This window comes from Nicotiana tabacum, chromosome 3 (genome assembly GCF_000715075.1).
Source record: "Nicotiana tabacum cultivar K326 chromosome 3, ASM71507v2, whole genome shotgun sequence".
NCBI classification, from domain to species: domain Eukaryota; kingdom Viridiplantae; phylum Streptophyta; class Magnoliopsida; order Solanales; family Solanaceae; genus Nicotiana; species Nicotiana tabacum.
This window is the reverse complement of record NC_134082.1, coordinates 212,168,295-212,189,826: the sequence shown is the minus strand read 5'-3', so window position 1 is coordinate 212,189,826 and position 21,532 is coordinate 212,168,295. Positions and strand designations below refer to the sequence as shown.

General features: G+C 35.5%; 3 protein-coding genes across 4 annotated transcripts; 2 read left to right on the top strand and 1 right to left on the bottom strand.

Annotated features, from left to right (window-relative positions):
* Positions 1–2,721: 2,721 nt before the first annotated feature.
* On the top strand, positions 2,722–6,138 carry LOC107797531 (GDSL esterase/lipase At5g14450-like). The gene is made up of 5 exons (XM_075242289.1): positions 2,722–3,314; positions 4,562–4,771; positions 4,864–5,036; positions 5,127–5,400; positions 5,867–6,138. The coding sequence occupies exons 1-5, from the start codon at positions 2,939–2,941 to the stop codon at positions 6,121–6,123; spliced, it is 1,290 nt and encodes a 429-aa protein (XP_075098390.1). The 5' UTR covers positions 2,722–2,938; the 3' UTR covers positions 6,124–6,138.
* A 291-nt stretch (positions 6,139–6,429) lies between these two features.
* On the bottom strand, positions 6,430–13,101 carry LOC107797557 (SAGA-associated factor 29 homolog A). 2 transcript variants are annotated; one of them, XM_016620465.2, is made up of 9 exons: positions 12,745–13,101; positions 10,551–10,644; positions 10,216–10,292; positions 9,273–9,379; positions 9,056–9,141; positions 8,657–8,710; positions 7,161–7,311; positions 7,008–7,021; positions 6,430–6,749 (listed from the first exon to the last, which is right to left on the bottom strand). In XM_016620465.2, exons 1-9 carry the CDS (start codon positions 12,860–12,862, stop codon positions 6,647–6,649), a joined length of 804 nt encoding a protein of 267 aa, XP_016475951.2. In that variant the 5' UTR covers positions 12,863–13,101; the 3' UTR covers positions 6,430–6,646. The 2 variants fall into 2 exon arrangements, with proteins under 2 accessions (XP_016475951.2, XP_016475945.2); XM_016620459.2 differs by having other exon boundaries at positions 9,273–9,382; positions 12,745–13,100.
* Positions 13,102–14,939: 1,838 nt separating this feature from the next.
* LOC107797547 (F-box/kelch-repeat protein At3g06240-like) lies at positions 14,940–15,776 on the top strand. The gene has a single exon (XM_016620451.2). The coding sequence runs from the start codon at positions 14,940–14,942 to the stop codon at positions 15,774–15,776; it is 837 nt and encodes a 278-aa protein (XP_016475937.1).
* Positions 15,777–21,532: the final 5,756 nt, after the last annotated feature.

Below are 21,532 nucleotides of genomic sequence, written 5' to 3'. Positions count from 1 at the left end.
TTCTTTTTGTTGGGATAGTTGATGAAGCTTGATATAATTATAATACTATCTCAGTTTCAATACTTTCTTGGCCTGAAACTCTATTTACATTTTATACTTGGAGGGAAGGATGCCAGGGGTCTATTTGGAAACAGCCTCTCTACCCTAAGGTAGGGGTAAGGTCTGCGTACACACTACCCTCCCCTGACCCCACTAAGTGGGATTATACTAAGTTGTTGTTGTTGTTGTACTGTGCTGGAATGATGATTTTTTAGTCATTATCATCACATTTACATATTTTATATCTAAGTTATTCTTATATTAATTTTGCAATTCTCACGGAGCAAAATTAATATATAATAACCGATGAATAGAATATTAGAGTGAAAGTAATTTTTGATAAGATTATTATTTCAAGTTTGTAATCTTGCTTTCCTCGGTTTTAATTCTCACATAGGAATTGTTGAAGGCAAGATTATTGATTTTCTAGTAAAAATATTCTCACGAAGTTTTTACTACACTTGAACACAGGATATTAGAGTGAAAGTAATTTTCAGTAAGATTATTATTTCAAGTCTGTAATCTTGCTTTCTTCAGTTTTAATTTTCACGGAGGAATTGTTGAAGGCAAGATTATTGATTTCTAGTAAAAATATTCTCACGAAGTTTTTACTACGCTTGAGCACAATTCAGGCAAGATATTTCAATTTAACCGTCACTAGTTTTAAATCAATTAATTGACATAACCTCACGGAGTGTTAATTATTTATTTATTTCTTAGTGTAAAAATATAATTATATTAGCAATAAACAATTATTTTTTTAGAGAAATACGTATGAAACTGAAATTTTATTGTAATGATATATCAAGTGAATTCAATGATTCCCAACTCTTTTTAAATATAAACTTTTTCGGAAGAAATTTGTCTTAATTTATAATTCCAAACACACTTTTTATCAATTTGGTTCTCACAAAGAGTAGTCAAAATATTATAAGTCTGTAGCTTAAATTGTCCAATCTCTATGGAAGAATATCATAAACTATACTAAAATTTGATAAAGTACGAGCAGCAAATTCTATACACACAAGCTTCGTCAGGTTTAGTGTTAGCTCACTTGGTACACTTCTTGCTTCCACAATTGAGATACAGGGTATCGTAGCATCCCTTACCCTTAAAAACTGTCCCTCTCGATGTAATTAAAAGAATTATAAAAAAAGGGTGAATAAATTGATAATGAATAATAATTTTTATGGAATTAGAAACTCTGCATTTAAATTATGTAAACTGAATTTGTAGTCGTTAAGATGCAACTCTAATCCTATTCTAATACAATGTTTGGATAGATTGTGTCGTTTTGTCGTCGTTTCATGGTATCACGCACTAGTAATATAATGAATAAACTTGCAATATTATAAAAAAAATTATGATACGGTATATAAAAAAGGTAGGGTAAATGATAAAATAAAATTATTTAATAATAATGAAGGGTGAGATTGAGAGAAAAAGACAAGGTAACGATTCGACCACACCAAATCGGTCGTTACATAAAGTGGCACATTTCATTGTTATGTAACGACAGATTTAACGATACGATACAATAAAATTTAAGTAACAATCAAAACAAATATTGTATTTAAAGTAACAATACGATACAATACAATAAGTAACAACCATCCAAACAAGTTGTAAATTTATTTCTAAGTTGTTTTATGGACTCATATGGTTTTGGATCTTTAACTGCAGGAAATTAATGGAATTAAATAGGATTTCATATGTAGTGTGCTATTTGAATATGTTAAACTACTATACACAAAATGCGATATCTTGAATCTTGGAATTTTTTATACTTCTTTTGATTATTTTTTTTCATGTTTTGCAAAAAGCTATAGTATTTCTAAATTTTACCTTTATAACCACATTCTTAGGAATAATTTAACATATTTAAGATCATAAGATTCTAATGATACATTTGGTACGTCATATAACAAAGAGAGAATTTGTGTGTAAAAAGTTTTATTTTCTTTAATTCTCAAAATTCATATTCCATCAAATACAAGCATGTAAAATGAAATGAAGGAAGTAATTATTAATGTTATCGGATGAAACTCAATTCTTTTAGTAGTACTAGTTTCTTGCATTAGCTTTATTGTAAATCTTTGCATATCTTTATAGATATTTTCTTAGGAATAATTAGCATATTTAATACCATAAGATTCTAATGAGTAATGACACGTTTGGTACCTCATATAATATAGAGAGAACTTGTGTGTAAGAAGTCTCGTTTTCCTTAATTTTCAAATTTCATGTTCAATCAAATACAATCACGTAAAATGAAGAGAAGGGAGTAATTATTAATGTTATCAGATGAAACTCAATTCTTTTAGTAGTACTAGTTTCTTGCATTAGCTTTGTTGTAAAGCTTTGCAAGTAACATTCCTGTTGTATTTCCTTTTCTTCTCACGAAAGTTATATACAAATTATTTGCAAATCGTTCTACTAATTTAAGAGTAATATGAAAAGTAATGGTTGTCTTGACCAGAGACGGACTCAGGATTTGAAAATGGCGGGAGCATATGAGTGAAATGGTCAACCAATGCCCTCATTAGACTTTTGATCTTAAGGGTTCCAAGCAAAATATATGATCGTTTTCAATATATATACACTTATATATTTTGAATTTTTATCGAAGTTAACAAGGTTCGACGACCCCGCCCCAAAAATAGGTCCGCCTCTGATCTTGACATATAGTTCGAAAAGTATTTCATTACGGCTTTCTAGTTTATATCTGTTACTAAAATTTACTAGAATCTTAAGAAGACGACAGCCAGAATATTCAATAACTGTTTAGAGCAAAAGCTGACACAGAAAAGAACAAAGCAGAAGTAACGAGAATAATGCTACTGCTTACTTAGCTTTTTCATTCCCCTAAAATGCTTCAAAAATTTAAAGCACAGAGCACATGATTTGCATGAACATTTTCAGTTGTTTCTGCTTTCTACAAACATTCAGTACTGTCCATTCTGTTTCTTTTTTCTTTCAGTTGGAATTAATGAGCAGGAGGGAAATGGAATGTGCAAGAGTAATGTTAACTGGAGTCATATTTTCACTAGTATTTGCTCCCTTAAAGAGTGTAGCAACTGACTCTGATAAGAACATCAGTAGGACTGATTTGCCACCATGTAATTTTCCGGCAATATACAATTTCGGCGACTCGAATTCGGACACCGGCGGCATCTCAGCAGCATTTCAACCAATACAAGCACCTTATGGTGAGAGCTTCTTTCACAGACCTGCTGGAAGGCTTTCAGATGGCCGTCTTCTCATTGACTTTATTGGTAATCGACTTCTCTTAGCATGTAAAATAACCCCCCCCCCCCCTCCTCCAGGCGGATTTGCCGAAGAATTACATTATGTATATAAGTCAACCTCTGATTTTTACCTCTATGTATTATGTTTTGAATCCCCTTCAAACAGCCCAAAAGCACGGCTTAGTGATTAAAGGGGTTCAAAACCATTAAGAGGTCATTGGTTCAATTCTCACTAGCTACAATCTCATAAATATCTTAACTTATTCCTTTTTTGAACTCCCTTAGTAAAAGTCTTGCCTCCCAGAGGTGGAGCCAGGATTTCAAGTTTATGGGTTCGTAATTCTAATCTTTTTAATCTACTGGGTTCTAAATTAATAATTTATACATATTCAATGGATTTTTTAAGACAAATATAGGGTTCGAACCAAAGCTACTGGGTTCGGCCGAACCCAGTAACTACACTCTAGCTCCGCCCCTGTTGCCTCCGCCACTACCCCTCACCACACACACACACCCCCTGCTAGCTGCTAGTGACGCTCTTTGACACAATCAAGGGCGGAGGTAGGGTATCTTTTACAGGTTCGGCCGAATCCACTAATTTTTGCATAGACCCTGTATTTGTATTAGAAAATCTATTAAATTTGTATTAATATATAATTGCGAACACAGTAACTAAAATATGCTATACGTTCGGTGTCAAGTTCAGAAGCCACAAACTTCAATCCCCGTTCCGCCTTTGGATGCAATGACATAAAATGCTGTATATTCAACTAGCTAGTCAGTTAGAAGGTGTTAGGAATTTAGTAAGCGTGGATGTTCTTTAAAAGACGCAGCACGGATACAGAGAATTTAAATAACGGGCCCAAGATTTAGGGGATAAGCTTCATCGTCAAGAGAGAAATAGCTTGGATCACCAGCTCAAATTCCTAAACGACCGCTCAGTGATAAAGGAGGTAGGGATGCAGAGACAATTAGGAAGTTTGCCAAGAAGCTACCTATGAAAGAGTGCATAATAGCTCATTGATCCAACGCTCTTGCGTCGGAGATGAACGGCCTAAGTATGTCTGCAGAAACTGTGGGATGTAAAATACATCAGTAAAGGAGCATGCAACCTTAGAGAAGTCTCCACACGAACAAGGAATGTCGACTTGAGTAACACAAACATCTTTGAGCAAAGAATCTCTAATTGAATGATTTCTCGATTAATATCATTACTCATATTGAAACTTACAAAATCAGGGTAGTTAATTGATTGTTAATGTTTTTTTATGCAGCTGAGCACCTCAGACTACCCTACTTGATTGCCTATCTAGATTCCATTGGCTCAAATTTCAGGCATGGAGCCAATTTTGCAACAGGAGGATCCACCATTCGTAGGCAAAACCAGACTATATTCCAAAGTGGTATTAGCCCCTTTTCACTGGACGTTCAAATTATGCAGTTCCATCGCTTCAAAGCCAGAACTGAAGAGCTCTATAGACAAGGTAAAAAGAAACTAATGCAACTCAATCATTGACCTGTTACTAGCAAGTTACATCATTTAAGCTAATTTGATACAACTATAACTATGTCTCAGCGATAGACTTGTCAGAGAAGAAAAAACTCCCTCGTCCTCGCGAATTTTCAAAGGCTCTCTACACACTTGACATAGGCCAAACTGACCTAGCTGTTGGTTTCCGCCAGATGAGTAATATACAACTTCGGGCAGCCATATCAGACATAATAAACCAGTTCTCAGCAGCAGTTATGGTATATGCAACTTTATCAAAATGCTATCTTTGTTTCGTTGGCACTAATTATGAAAAAAAAATGCTATCTTTGTTTCATAATTTATGACAGCGTCTATATCAACAAGGGGCGAGGGCATTTTGGATACATAACACAGGTCCAATTGGATGCTTACCAACAGCCACATTATACCTCAGAAATCCAAAACCAGGTGTTCTTGATAACTATGGATGCTTAAAGAGCCAGAATAAGATGGCCTTAGAGTTCAATAGACAACTGAAAGCCAGGATAAGAACACTGAGGGCAGAGCTTGGGCATGCTGATATAACATATGTAGATGTCTATGCTGCCAAGTATGAATTGATCAGCAATGCCAACAGCCAAGGTATACGTTAGAGTGTATATATTTTTAACGATACTACTCTACCGATTACTTGCTATTTCTCATCAGCACTGATACCGGATAACTCTGTCTACCAAGACTTAGGCGGGTGGGAAGAAATCAACTAGCATCTTTTTATCCATGTTGGGATTTGAACCCTAAATCTGACAGCCCGGCTGACACCCTTGGGTGCCATTAGTGCATATTAAAAGAAAAAAAGGGCAGTCCGGTGCACTAAGCTTCCGCTATGTGCGGGTCCGGAGAAGGGCCAGACCACAAAAACAGCCTTACCCTGCATTTCTGGTTTCTGCAAGAGGCTATTTTCACGGCTCGAACCCGTAACCTCCTAGTCACATAGCAACAACTTTACCAGTTACGCCAAAGCTCCCCTTCCATTAGTGCATATTACATTCCCAATTCATTTCTTTATCTTTTGATCAAGGGCTTTAGGCTTTAAAATTTTGAACAGGTTTCATGGAACCCCACAAAATATGCTGTGGATTGCATGAGGGGAACACGCATGTATGGTGTGGACAGAAAGCAATAGTGAGAGGTGCAGAAGTGTTTGGAGGAGCTTGTGTCAACCCTTCAATTTACATAAGCTGGGATGGAGTACATTACTCGCAGGCTGCTAATCATTGGATTGCCAATCAGATACTTAACGGCAGTTTCTCTGATCCTCCCATTCCCATTACTCATGCTTGTCATAAACGTCTTCACTATTAGGACTGTTGTATTATAATCTGCACCTTAATTAGTGATCTTTATATCTATGTTTTAACTTTCTTTCTCTTTATTTTTCACATCATTCTTCTTAATATAGAAAGAAACTATCAAGTTTCTAATATAAAGTCGACGACGAGCTCCCTCGTTAAGGAATTGGGTAACAAGTGGGAGAGAGGTTCCTTCACTACAGCAAGGGAGAGATTCCTCCTGTAGAGTCATTTCAGATCAACTCAGGGGCTTAATAAACATAGTACAAATTTACAGCTCAAAATACTACTAGGATTTTATTTTCATGTCCAACTACTGTACAGCAAGAACACTAGAATATCATACAACAAAGATATTTTTGATAAATACATTGCACGTCAAAGATAATGTGTTTTTTTTTTTTTTTTGGATAAGTAGCAGTGCCACTAAATGCTAATAGGTTCACAGCTCACCCTTATAAGACTAGATACATACAGCAGACGGTCCAAATCTAGCAACTCTGGACGTGTTAAGAGTCATAAATAACTACTATATTTCACTGGCGATGTCCATCTGGAAGAGCAACAACCTGGTTAAAGGGCACCAAGCGCTGAGGTAGAGACCCATCTTCCTCGTCATCATCAAACTCCAATGTATAACTGCAATATGGAAACAATGCATTAAACCCATGAAAAGGTATCATGACTCATTGGTCAAAAATTTGGAATGCAACAGTCAATTTCAAGAAAGAAGAACAAAGAAATATTGAGCTCGATGACTGCGAAACAGATAGGGATAATTCATTTCACTTTTCCGTTTAATCAGAAGTCACTGCTCAATTATTGAGTACTATAGAATCTTAAGTTCATCGCTAAGTTCTAAGAAGCCAGGTAAGGAAATGAAAATGAATCACTTACTCGTCAGTCTTCCTCTGGAAATTGATGTACCATTGGGACGATCACATGCAAATAAGTCAAAAACCAATCAGTTCCTCGGTACATATGATATTCTAAATAGCTCAATAAAGAATATCCAGACAAACTACCACAAAAGAAAACTAGATACGGTACCTTGCGAGCCTGGACTACTGTGGCTTTATACAGGGCTGTGGTTCCTGGGTAAACTGCCAAAACTTGTTTTCCAGGAGGGAATTCTTGAGTGGTTGCAAGATCACTTATCTTGGGAAAAGGTATAATATGTAACCAGGGTAGCTTGTATTTTCTGTAATTGGCAAAAGAATAGAACCAATAATTCCGGTAAGAAGGTGAATAATCATTTTGTAAGTAAAAGCGGTTGCTGAAGAAAAAACCATAGTTATGATGTAATCAGTTATCAGTCATCATATTCTTCAGTAGCAATACTAGGCCTAGAGTAAATAAGATGTCGCAGAATCTTAATCACAAATACCTACAAGAAGGTGCTGTGGACAGATTATTAGGAAGCAGTTTCAGTAACTTGCCGGACAGCTAGGAGTAACTTATGGACTACTTACACGTGGGTGCCAGTCAACAACCAATCACCAACAAATAACACAAAAGGACAAAATCTCATTGATCTCTATCATCCATCAAAGTACTAGAAGAGGGAAAAATATAAGTGACTCAAATTCTTCAATGAGCTTTTCCAAGTTGGCAGCTCAAAAACTGAGGCAAGTTTTTTCTGTGTGAGGTCACACCATGGGACAAAATATACCTCCTTGCCTTTTCTAGTTTTCTTTTTCCTCCAATTGATGAATGTGATTTGTTAGTCTCATGGGCAACTACAACTGACTTGTATAGAGGTCCCAGAAGGAGCCAGAAAATCTCTTAATCTCCCTCATTCTTCTACCTGCTATTCCCAAGTCTCTGTGCTTCTTGTGCCTTCTTAGTAATGGAAAGCATTCAATAATCCAATGCACAAAACGGTTGTTGTTGATGCTTAAGCATCGCATGAATGCAATTGCCCTCTACAATGATCAAGGAGGGAATAGATTTAATCATTCCAGAGCTGGCTAGAAGTAGAAAATGTAATAAATAAAGTGAGTCGTTGTGAAGTTGAGATCCGGTAACGGAACAATGCCTTACGTTATGTACAATTTGAGAAGTTCAATCTATAACATAAAATTGGAGTTGTCACTTTGATCCTAGGAAGTACCTGATAAGTACTCACTCACTCAGACACACGCACACACCCACCCACACACAGCCCTTCCCCAATATTTTGCTGCTAAATGCTCCACAAACAACCAAGATAAAATTACACGGAGGTCACCCCGCATCAATTTAATAAGTAGTCATCCTGCAACACCTTTTTAGTTCAAGTCTTAAATCACATAGTCAATATAAGACAATATCATGTTTAGAGAGTTATATCAGCATCATAGACCCTAAAATCCAAATCCAAGTGCCAAATCGGAAGACATGTTTGAGGTTTGCATCCATGGATATTGATGGTTGAAGGATCAATGAGCAAAGTAGTAGGGAATACAACCAAGATACAATGCATAAACAATCAAAAGGAAGCACACAAGCAAAGGTAAATGGGCAAAAACAATCAACACATGTCCAAAGATCGATAGTAAGGCTACCTCTGGGCACCACCTTCCTCATCCTCACCTGGCTCCTCGTCTACAACTTCAAATCTGCACGAAAGATACAATGTTAACAAAAAATATAGATGTTAATGAATCTTGTTGAAGACATAATTAAGTAAATACATGTGTGTTCTCTCTAACAATTCAAGCCTTTAGATGAGATCGTTACACACTTCAATATGGTAACAGAGCCGACAGAAGTCTTTGGTTCGATAGATAAAAGATTCACGTGCTTGACCCATTAAATAAAAAATCAGGGCCGCACACATGAGGCAACATGGTGAAGACATAATTCAATAGTTAAAAGTATGCTCCCTCTAGATGGTCACACACTTCAACAAATCCAGTCCTCGAGATTAACCTTTTAATATGAAGCTTTGTCACAAAACTTACTCTTTTGTTTCTTTGTCGTAATGAGTAACTTTAACAATGACCCACTCATCCTTTTCACCATCCTCTTGCGCGACCCTAGCAGCCACCTAGCGATAAAAGGTTTAACTATGTTATTGCCACCACGAAAGTTAAAGCTCACTCACCATAAGAAAAGTGCTTGAATGATATAATAAAACATAGGAAGGAATTATTCACTTCAACGAAAATCAATCTATACCTGTTCACCCTTCAGGCTAGCAAAGAACTCCTGCTGATTTCGCATTGAAGGAGAGAGCCGGGGAATGTCAGAATCACCTTTCATCCTCTTCTTTTTCTGCTCGTTGCCTTCTGTCATCCATGTAGATCCAAATGCATTAATCAAGGTGAAAACAATTGAAGTTGATGATCAGAAATAGAGTTGAGTCTATTAATTTAGATTTAAACAAGAACATACAATTTTTTTAATTTAGGCTCAAGAATAACTTGCTTTAAGGTATTACTTTTCCCTTCCTCATGTTCAAGGTTATGCATAAAGGCTACAGCTAAAGCATTATACAAGGGGGTGTGCTGATGATTTGTCGACGGTGTCGGGCTATCCACCAAGTTGATATTCGTCTCGCTTTACACTCCTTTTGGTACATCTCTTTTTTTTTTTTACCAATTAATCAACTTAATAAGGCAGATATGGGAAGTTAGAGAATTTTGGAACCATTAAGTTTTCCAGAAACATCACTGGAAGTTATGCTGTCCTGATACCCGAATCTTGTCCTAAACACATTAATAACACCACAAGACAAAAAAAACACTGTCATCTAATTAGCAGTGAACATTTTATTTTATTTTGTTGATAAGGAAAAAGTATCTTGACTACTAATTTATGACAAATTTCGTATTTTCTTTAATATCCCAAAGTATTCTGCCACTATTGTCCTTCTAAAGATTGATTTATCATGGACCTCAAGTTCAGGCTATAATTGCCATTCAAGTTCTTTAGAGGAGACAGGCACAGATAAAATTACTTCAAGAGAACATTGGTGAGGTACAGTGTGTGTCCCACAAGTAAGGAGAATCAACAATCAACATCCAGAAATTGAAGGTATTGTAAACCAGGTTTTAAATTTAACAAGCGTGAAGCTAGAGATTCAATGATTGCTATGTTCTATCAATCATAGTACACACACCTATCCTTCTTCTCTGTTGCCCAGCACCTCCAGCGGGGATTATCGCATCCAGCTGGCCTAACAACTGGTTGGATATACTGCACTCGAAAGGCCAGTAAGGAGAAAGCAAATGAATTTCAAGTGAAAATGAAAACATAAAGTATCAGAATAAAACATAACATGTAAGAACAAACAAAGTGTTGTATATATTCCAAGTCAAGGTGTCAAACAAAGAGTTCCTCAGAAATAACAAATAAGGCAGCTCCATTTGGACAGCATAGAAAGCTGTTAGTCAAAAGTAGCCCCACAGCTCTTAAACACCCTTCCAAGTGAAGAAACGGTGCAAACATAAATACCTCATCTCACTCTCGGAGAGCTCTTTGGCTTGAGTGTATAACATCTTAAGTTTAGACAGTGAATTGTCACCCGGTTTCTCAACCACTTCTGGAGCTGCACAAGGAATGGGGAAGTACGCAAACGGTAAGTGTCATAATATTTTAGAGTATAGATTGAAAGATACGAGTCACATGCAAGTTTCTAACTCAACAGGTCAATGATCTCCGCTAGTAAAAGTTCATGGTTTCTGGTAGTCATTGTCAATGCCTCATTTTATTACCTAACTTTTAAATTTTGGGGAAATCACACAAACTTGAATTTATAAGAATTTCAATTCTTTGTCGGACATAATAATCTCTTTATATCCTCAATTTGGATTTAGTCATAGGAGAAAACATTAGAATTTATTATAATCCAAGCATTGAGTGAATAAAGCTACCAAGACAACTTTAAACCAAGAAAGAACATTATAAAAAATTTCAGTTGCAGTTCAATTTGTTCTATCTGACAAGTAAGTAAAAAAGGAAGAGTAAATTGGCAAAGTGTCATCCAAGCAGTCAAAATTTTAAAACAGAAGTTGCTTTCTTTAAGCTAGAATCAAAGATGATAATGGAAAAGTAAGGCCAAAGCAAGTAACTTAAGAAACGATCATAAATTAAAGTTAGTACTGATGTGAATCAATTTATGCCATCCATTCTCGTGAGGGTAGAGAAATTAATTTACAATTATCTGGTATTTGGGGATTCTGTAAGCATAGAAATGGTAAACAGTGGGTAATTAAGCTGATAAGTTTGCATTTAATGTTGCCTAGATGCAGATAAGAAATCTAAAACATACTTGAAGGAGATAACAAAGAAAAGTTGTCCCACATAGAACAATCACTTTATCAGATGAAAGTAGGACAAAATATTTTATAACCAACACTGAACCAGATAAATTATCTGGTTGTAGTACAATCAGCAAAGAGAATTCACTTTATGGTTTTCAACAGGGGATTTGGCTTGACGCAAAAAATAAGTAATACATGGACTTAGATGATCAAGGAGCTATAAAGCAGTTGCAAGCCTCCACGTACCCCAAGGTAGTTTATAGAACCAAGGGAGGAAACTGATGGCTAAGTTATGAAAGAAAAGATGCAAAGATTCAAACCAATTCTGTATATTCCGACAACCCAAAATCTGTTAAAAGGGAACTCGAAGATGCCTACTTTACTTAGAAACCAATCATGTCGAAGCATAAAGACAACCAAAAATTAGTTGGACAAAACCCCCCATAAACCAGTAGCACCAAAACCTAGAACCTTTCAGTCTTAGGCTGTCGACCTTATTTTTGGTTAAAAGGAGTATTTAGTTAGCTAAAATAACATCTTGATTTTCAATAGATTAGTTGGCTCGCAATGAAATTTAGTTACAAGCTAATTTTTACTACAAAATCTTCAGAGGACGAGGAGGTCAGGGCTCATGGAAAATATTTCACTACCTCTATAATGAACAATTGTGGAACCTTCACATAGAGATCTTCCAAGGGCCTCTTCATCTATGCTCTCTAACAGTTACTTATTTTCTCATGCTTCCAACAAGCCACTCCATTTCTCATAGAACTCTAACCGGAAAATTTCTCACTAATTTTTACTTATACTAGAATTCCACTGCTGTAATTTGCATCAGAATACTTGATCATTCTATAAATCCAAAAGTACAGTATTATCACTTGTCACAAACTTATGTCAGCTTGATAACCAGACTGCCAAACTCTAATTTTACCACTTTAATATCGAAATCCACTTGCCTTACAACTCTTCAGCTTATGTGATGGTTACTGTATCACTGTTTTGGGGAACAAAATTTGAAGGGCAGGTGGACCCACTACTAGCCATTCCATAAACACTGTCGAATACAAGACCAATACACATCAAATTATCACTTAATGTTCTTCCTTTCTTCACAAAGTGTAGTAAATACAAAGCATTTGAGTTATCTGCAGTACATTGTAAAGATTGTTTTTACATCATAGGTTAGTTACCATTTTTACCAAGTTAGTAATTACTGTTTCTCATAGAATATACCTATAATTACTTTGTAAGTGCCCTGATCAAATAAATACTATAACTTTAACTCAAATATGAATTATAATAAAGGAATTATGGTAAAGCTTTTCACTTTCTCCATTACTCTAACAGTAATAATTTAAATGAGGAAAAGTTGAAATACTAACTGGATTGAAGCTTATTGTGCATCGTATTGATTTCAAGGAGTACTTTCTCTTGCTCTTTCCTTAAACGATCAAGCTCTTTCGATTTCTCCAACATTTCGGCAATGTCCGTTGACGACATCTACTTATTTGTTTTCCGAGGAGATCGCGATAGTTCCAGAAGCTTCTGGAAGCTTCGGTACTGAACCCAGAAGAAAACAATCAGAGCTCTAGCTAGATCATCATCGTCTTAGGTTGTCGGAGAAGACGCACGGAGTACTATTTGGAGATTAACTTCGCCTGTGAATTGCCACTGGTGCTTCCCGTGCGAAAAGTCCTGTTTGCCCCTCTGCTATTTTCTCTTTTGTCTGAATTTTCCTGCTACAACGGATAATTATCCCCGGTATAATATAATTTGAGGTCTCCTCTAATAAGAGAAATAAGGAATAATTAATGTTCGCATTGAATTTGAATTTGAGATGAATTTTATTTCACTTATTCTCGGATTGTAATATTTTTTTTTTCAGAATAATTAATTATGATATAATTTGTTTTCCAATCAAACAACCTCTCATAGTACTTTGTGTCGCCTGCCTTTTAATGTAAGTCTCTTAGTTCATAAAAAAAAATGATTGATGCAACGTTTTTTACAAAATCATATTACGAATTCTTATTTAATTTCTATAAGTGTACACTAGTTTTAGCTTAGCTTGGCATTATTAACGTAAAAGTTTATCTAGTATCCACAGAACCAAGAGTGCAATTACTACTGACAATCAAAAAGATGATGACGAGACTAGTGGGGTCGTTTGGTTTGAATAAGGCTTGTGTCGGGATAAGTTATACTGAGATTGTTTTTTATCTATTGTTTGGTATGTTGTATTAAATATGACAATTACATAATTTGTAAGAAGCATGTATAAGTTATACTAGTGCTAATTACCCCAGAAGTATAAGTTATCACGGTATTAATTTTAATCCTGGGATAACTTATATCTGGTTTGCTAACCAAACGAAGTATTAAGGTGATATTAAATTTTATACCAGCATTATATCTTCTTATACCTCATACCAAACGACCCAAGTTTATATGCCGTAATACACAGGTTCATCTATCTGTTTAAATAACATTAATTTTTTAAATGATGTTGATATATTATTTAATAGTACTCATATAACGTTAATTTAGTAACAAAATGAGTTTAACTCGAGACACCTTACTAAGACACATAAAAATAACAACAAGAACAACCTAGTGGGATCCCTCAAGTGGAGTTGGGAGAGGGTAATGTGCATGAAAACCTTACCCCTATCCTGGACGATAGAGATGTTGTTTTCGAAAGACTCTCGGCTCGAGAGGAGGAATATGAACAAGTAAATAATAACGTCAAGACTAGGAAAATAATATCAACAATGTAAGGACTTGGGAAAAATAAATGGAAGAAAGCATTAGCAATAACAATAACAATATTTTAAAACATATTAATTAAATACAATTACTAACTAAAACACTTACCAAATGATTTAGCCAAACACAGATTTTCCACCCTGCAATTTAACATTGGTGCATTGTTTTGTCGGATGTTTTGTCAAGAAATGGACTGAAATTACACATATTTCTTAAAATGAAGGTAAAATGTGCTCATCCAAATATTACGGGGACTAAGCTGATATAATGCAATAACAAAGAGACTAAAGAAGCTATTTTCCGTATCAAGTAGTATTTGGGGTTTTAGATCATAAACCCTGGCTCGAATTTCTTTCTTTGGAACAGCTCGTTGGTCTTCTCTAACCCAAATCAGTCGCTTTTTTTTCTTCGTATCAATGGGAATTTACATCCAAGAGGAGTTAATTACGGATATTCTTAGTTAATTCTCTTCTTCGATTCAAGTGTGTTTCGAAAAATTGGAAGACAATAATTTCTGAACCACAAAAAATTCCAGAAAATGCTTATTCAGGCCATCTCCAACCTTGCCCCCATCCCTCGTAATGGGGGAAATATTTGGGGGAATTTAGCTCCAACTCCCCCATTTTTGTCCCCAAAATGCGAATGGTTGGAGTAAGTTGTCCCCAAAATGGGGAAATTCCCATTTTGGGGACAAAAAATGGGGTAAAGGTTGGAGATGCTCTCAACAAAGCTGCAAAAATGATGGTACATATTTGATATTCCTTCTTTGTCGCGGCGTCGAATCTTTAAGGATTTAAAGATATCAACTTGTATGTCTGGGTTTTACAATATCCATTCTTGTTGTGATGGGTTGGTTTTACTTGGGATTAATTACCCTAGGGATTATATATTGTGGCTGTGGAATCCGTCGACAAGAGAGTCAATCGTACTTCCACAGGAGAACTTTATTCAAGATCATTTGTATGGATTGGGATATGACTCAACTACTGATGACTATAAGGTTTTAAAGGTTCCCTTGGGAGATGATGATGCGCCCAATGAAATTTTCGCTCTAAAAAGTGGTTATTGGAGAGAACTTGAATCTGGCTGTTGTTCTTTCTCCGAGGGTATGAATTGTTTGGCATTTGTACAAGGAGCATTTCATTGGATTAGTTCTTATTCAACGTGGACTTGGGTGGACGGGAATATGCATATTTTGTTGGTGGTGAAATCTTTTGATATTTCAAATGAGGTGTACCTAGACTTACCGATACCAAAGGTCTCAAGGTTTGGCATGACCGGCCTAGGTGTAACGGAGTTGGGAGGAATGCTTAATATACGTTGTGTTTATAATCGCTATGGGACTACTTCTTTTGATTTGTGGGTAATGAAGGAGTATGGTGTTGAAGCATCTTGGACTGAATTATTTTGTATTGGAGATACCACGGTTCCTTCAATCATACCAATCCTTCCGAAATATATGTTTGCAGATGGCGAACTGCTACTCAGCTGCAAAGAAGGAACCGTATTTAGGACATCCAAAGGACCGCATGGAATAAGCGCTCTAGTATGGCCTTTAGTTGGTGATGACAGTGATGAAAATACCTTTCTGCTGATGGATGGATTGGCTTACACAGAAAGTTTGATCTCTCCAGTAGTGAATCACTAGATTATGTTCTTGCTTAGGACTAGTATTTGCTTATGTATGATTAACACACTTTTAGTAGACGAGCTTGTTGCATATTTGGAGTGTGTTTTCTTCTTAGTAGTAGACTAGCTTTTGTAATTGGGCAAACACACCCTCTCTCTCTTTCATCTAAGTTTTGCTTGCATCTTCTTTTGATGCGTTTTAATGGAAGTCTTCTTACTTCATTAAAAAAAATGATTGAGGCGCTTTTAAATTTCTTACAAAATCATATTACAAATTCGTCTTTCATTTCTTATAAGTGTACACTAGTTTTAAGTTGAGCATTATTTAACTAAGAGTTTTATCTAGTATCCACTGACAGTACCGATGGTGCAACAAGTACTGGAAGTCCTGATAAAAAGAAGATGACGAGACCACCAAGTTCATATGCCAGGTGGTACCATTGAATGAGGAGGAATTACTGTGTGAGAGAACACTATCAGAGAAGGGCATCGCAATAGTGTACACTACACCACCCCTACCATAGGACCGTACTCCAAGTTCATGGCTGGAAATAGGTCTAATGGGACAAAGCTTGAACATAAGACTACAAAACAGGAAATACATGCTCTAATCAAAGTAAGTTATTCCAATTCTCCATGGTTACTATCTATGAATTTATGCTAGTATAATGTTATCAAGTTGGCCTGAAAAAATGTCATAAGCAGGCAGTGTTTGAATAGGAACCATAAAAGAGATCAAACCTCTTAAAAAATACATGCGGAGAATAGAGATTAAGTGTAAATTATTCCTCTGGAGAAGTTGGCCGAGTTACCCGTTGGTTGTGATATGCTCAAGTGCTGTACTAGAGCGTTAAAGATTACTTTATATGTTTTTTCTTCAATATAGTTGAAGATGCAACAATACTTCTCTGGTTCATAAAGATTTCACTATTCTTTTGGGGGTACTCGCCTTACTTCATCCATTTATCCAATTCCTTCTTCTTAAAGTTTATAAACATGGTCTTTAGTTAACCTGCATGTGGCAGTATACTGCCAAATTATATGTCATAAAAGAAGATATAGGGGTAAGAACTGTAGCTGATATGATTGCTATATAGTTAATTTTGTTCAGTAATGTCTAACAATTGGAGCATTTTGTGATATTTTCGATGGAAATGTTTTTGCTTTTGATGGGTGATATCTTCGATGGGGTTGTTGATTTGTGTGGAGAACTGACAATGAAAATTTAGTAGGATGATTTTGTGCTGTTTGTGTTGACACGTAGGGATGCCATAGGAACATTTACTAGGCCTATGGTTTTTAATTGATACAGAATCTGGTATTAGAAGCCATGGATTGTTTACCTTCCTTCAAGATTTTAGTATTTTACTATGTTTCATAGTAAAATTTGACATAGTAATGGACTAGTGGAGATGCCATACCTTGACTTCCTCTTCAGTTTCTACAGCTGGATTCCTTTGTATCATTATTTGGAGCTCCGAAACTATAAGTGGAAGAATTCTCGGTGGGCTTTAGATCATGGAAGAGTAATATTCCAACTCCTTTTTCACATTTCTGATTATGTCTCTGTTTGTGTTCATTTCATTTCTTGATATTGTAACTTTTTTTATTTTTCTTGAATATTTGCACATCTGAATAGTCTTGGAAGAGTAATATTCTAGCTCCCTTCTCAAAAGAATACTTCTTTCCGCAACGAAGAAAAGCCACCTCAGCACCGTCATGCTTAGTATGATTTTCATCCACAAAAAGATTCATTTTCTGTTTTGGTTCCTGCTGCTGTAGTTAGTTTCTTCTTATATTATTTTTTTTTTTTTTGGTATTTTCCTTTTCTGTTGTCTTGGGTCATGGATTGGTTATCCAATCTATTTTCTGGAAAAACTGTAAGAGTTCTATGACATGGATTTCTGTCGATGTGTTGAGTCGTTCAGCATATGCAGGCTCTCCGCTAATCATATAAATTTATAACGCAGAATTTCTACAGGGCATCCAAATTGTATGCTTTTGAATGTCATTTATGATTTTTATTTGTTCTGAGTATTTCATTGAATATGTAATGCATGGTCCAAGTACCATGCTTATTTGTTTAGAAGTGAGGTATTCAATTGAATGTGTTATGCATGTTCTGAGCAACTTGGCAATTCCAGGTTTTTAGTCCCTTTTGTTCTTCCTCTAAGTTTTTACTTTCAGCTAAAAATGCCGGTTGTGTCAGAGGAAGTAGAATCTATTTTCCAGTCTATTTCAGTCTGAATTCAGGTAAATAAGTCTACATTAAATTATTCACTGAATTGTCAATATATTAGAGTCTGAAGAATCAAGATCGTTGTTGTGAATAGTTGTGCAACCTTTGAACTCCAGAAACTTTGCTCATCCCCGCAATCACTTGGGGTTTGGTTATGCAACCTTTGAATGGTTGAATTTGCTTTGAGCAGTGATTTTTAGTTGGGTTCGGATTCATCTGTTTCAGTAGCTTTAAATCTAATGATGTTTGTCAATGTTATAAATAGCGCTCGCCTCAGCGCTAATAGTGTGAGGCGACGCGATGCGAGCAGCCTGCGCTATTTTGCCTCTGTCGCGTTGCGATTGTAAAAGGCGAGCGCCTCTGCTTGTGTAGCGAGAGGCGCTGTGTAGCGAGAGGCGAGCTGTGGCTTCGCTTTTTGAAAAAAAGAATGAAAAAGGCGCAGATTAAGGCTTAAAACATTAGGGCTTGCAGTGATTTCACGTTTCTTTCTTCTTCAACCTTCAAACAACAGAGCACCCAAGTCCACCCAGCCCAGGTAAGCTTCTCTTCTTCTTTCTCCTCTCTTTCTTTCTTCTTTTTCCTTCTTCTTCTCTTTTTCTTTCTATTTTTTTGCTCTGTTTTTTGCCGAGCAACAGTGCAGAACGGAGAGTCTGTCTGTTGCTCTGTTTTTTTTTTCTTTTTCGTTTTTCTTTTCTTCTGATCTTCTCTTCATCTTTCTAATTTTTTGCTCTGTTTGTTGTCGAGCAATAGTGCAGCAAAAAAAGGACAGAGAGTCTTTTTATTCTCTGTTTTTTTTTTCGTTCTTCTTCTTTCTTCTTCTTTTTTTGTTGCTCTGTTTTTTATTGAGCAGCAGTACTGCACCCTGTTTTTGTAGAGGCAGAGGCAGAGAACTTCTTCAAACCTGAAATTTCCTCCTTTTTCAGTTATAGAGTAGAATTAATTGCATATTGTGAATTGATATATTTATTAATATATCATTGTTATTGAGTTTTTAGTTATATATATAATATTTTATTTTTTTGTATAAATTGTCGCTTCACATCAAAAAGGCGAGCGCTTCGCTGCGTGCCTCTCGCCTCAGTGAAGCGGGCCCTCGTCGCTATTTGTCGCCGCACGCTGTCCAAAACACTGGGACTTTGTCAAAAATATTATGTTTGGTGCTATGATAAAACTGCAGTTACATATTAGAACCCAGTACCTTGTATTATGCATTCTAGAAGAAAAATTTACTAATTTTCCAGACTTCTTTAGCTATACGATTCATAAATATTAGGAGTAGCAATCAACTTTTAGAGGCTGAAATCCAATATATTCCAAGGATATTAACATACATTACTGGATTTGAAGTCAAATTAATTAGCACAGGAGAAGATTAGGAGCAAAATACTTCTGTGGAAGGTGAATTCAAAAGTTGTTCTAAGGTTTCAAGTTGGTAAAAATAAGTATACTTCTGGTCATACTAATTAGGGTTGTGCCCGGATCGGATCGGATTTAGCACATTTTGGATTTTGGATTCTACAAAATGCAATCGGAATCCGATCCGAATTAATATCGAATCGGATTTTAAAGTTTGGATCGGATCAATATTTCGGATTTCGGATCAGATTATACATATTATTAAGGCTATTGCTAATCTAATCGGCTAATGCATCTGCCTTATTTGCTTCTTCTGTGTTCTGTGCTAATACAAATATCTCTTTGCTTTTCATCTCTTTTATCAGCATTGCATCTCTAAGAAAATATTTCTCTGAAGGTTCGAGTTGTTATGCCTCAGTTGTAAACTTATACGTATATTTTCTTTGTAAAAAAGGCAATACAACAAGAAAAATTTATGTTTCTGCAATTAGAGGGTACTATGGTGCCAATATAACTAAATCCAGCAATTGTAAAGGTAATAACTTGGAGGAAGATGTAAATGAAGTACTAACTATCCGAAATTAAAGTTTAGTATTTATACATGCCTTAATAATTTCGGATTTCAAATCGGATCGGGTTAAAATTATACCAATCCGAATTCGATCCGAATATCCGAAATTTTAATAAACATAATTCGAAATCCGATCCAAATATCCAAAATTCGAAATCCGAAATTGAGCGGATCGGTTTGGATTTCGGATATTCGATCCAAATGAACAACCCTAATACTAATTGCAGTTTTTTAAGTTTAAAGAATTTTGTTTCTGATAGAAAATAATTCTTGCAATTTCCAAAGATTAAAAAGAAGATAGTTTCTGATGCTCATGTTTGTTTAAAAAAAGCATATGTACATGGATTTTATTGTGACTGAATAATATTCATATATTTAGGGCAGCATCTGTGCTTGCCATAACTATATGGCACAGGGGATTGACATCAACAATATAAAATATACCGATGTAGCTCATAATTCTCAAGTAGAATCATCAATTAAGAAGAAAGATGTGGGAAATACTCCTGATGAAGATCTCAAGAATATAGACGGATGTAGTAGAGAGTTAATAAAAATGTAATACTGAAGATGCTGTATCTCATTAGTTTGAGATGACTTAGAGCCCGTTTGGACATAAGAATTTTTTCACTTTTTTTCGAATTTTTTTTACTTTTTTCAAAATTAATGTTTGGCCATAAAATTTCCAAAGATGAATTTTAGAATTTTTCGAAAATTTGAAAAACTCCAAAAAGATGTTTTTCAAAATTCACTCAGAAAACTTCAAAAATAACCTAAAAATATATTCATGTCCAAACACAACTCTAATTTTCAAATGTCATTTTCCCTTGAAATTTGTTTTCACTTTTTTTTTGGAATTTTACAGTTCTTATGTCCAAACGCCCACTTAGTTGTTCTGTAATGTCAACATTCAAAGGTGTAGCCTAGTGTTCAATGGAGTGCGTGGAGAACTATGAGGTCTCAGGTTCAAACTCCAGTAGAGACAAAAAACACTAGGTTATTTTTCCCATATGTCCAAGTTTTGGTGAATAGAGTTATCCGGTACCAGTTACTGGTGGGAGGTGATAGGTATCCCGTGGAATTAGTCAAGGTGCGCGCAAGCTGGTTCGGACACCATAACTATCAACAACAAAAAAAGATTTCTAAATATCTTTTCTTTTACTTTAGCTCTTCCCAGATCCATGTCCTTTAACGGTTCTAATTAGAGATGGATGTTTTATTGCTTCACAACTCTGTCGTGAAAGACAAGTTTTGTTGCATATAAGAGGCTTAAGTACAGTTAGAGCTTTTTATAACAATATTTCACCATAACGATTAAAAAAGTTTGGAATCAAAATTTCATGTTATATGTTATGTTATATTATATGTTTTCTATCACGACATTTTGTTATAGCAACCAAAAAGTATCCGGACAAATGATTCCCATTAGAAAAAGGTTTGATTGTATTTGCTTTTGAGAGTTCGTTTTTTTTTATTTTTTTTTTACTGTGAGACAAAGTTGCAAATTCAGAATCTGTGTTCTTACAACCATTGCTTCTAAAAGCTATGGAGTTAATTCTTTGTTCTCACAACCATTGTTTTCACTCTCTCTTCTTCTCACATCTTCTAC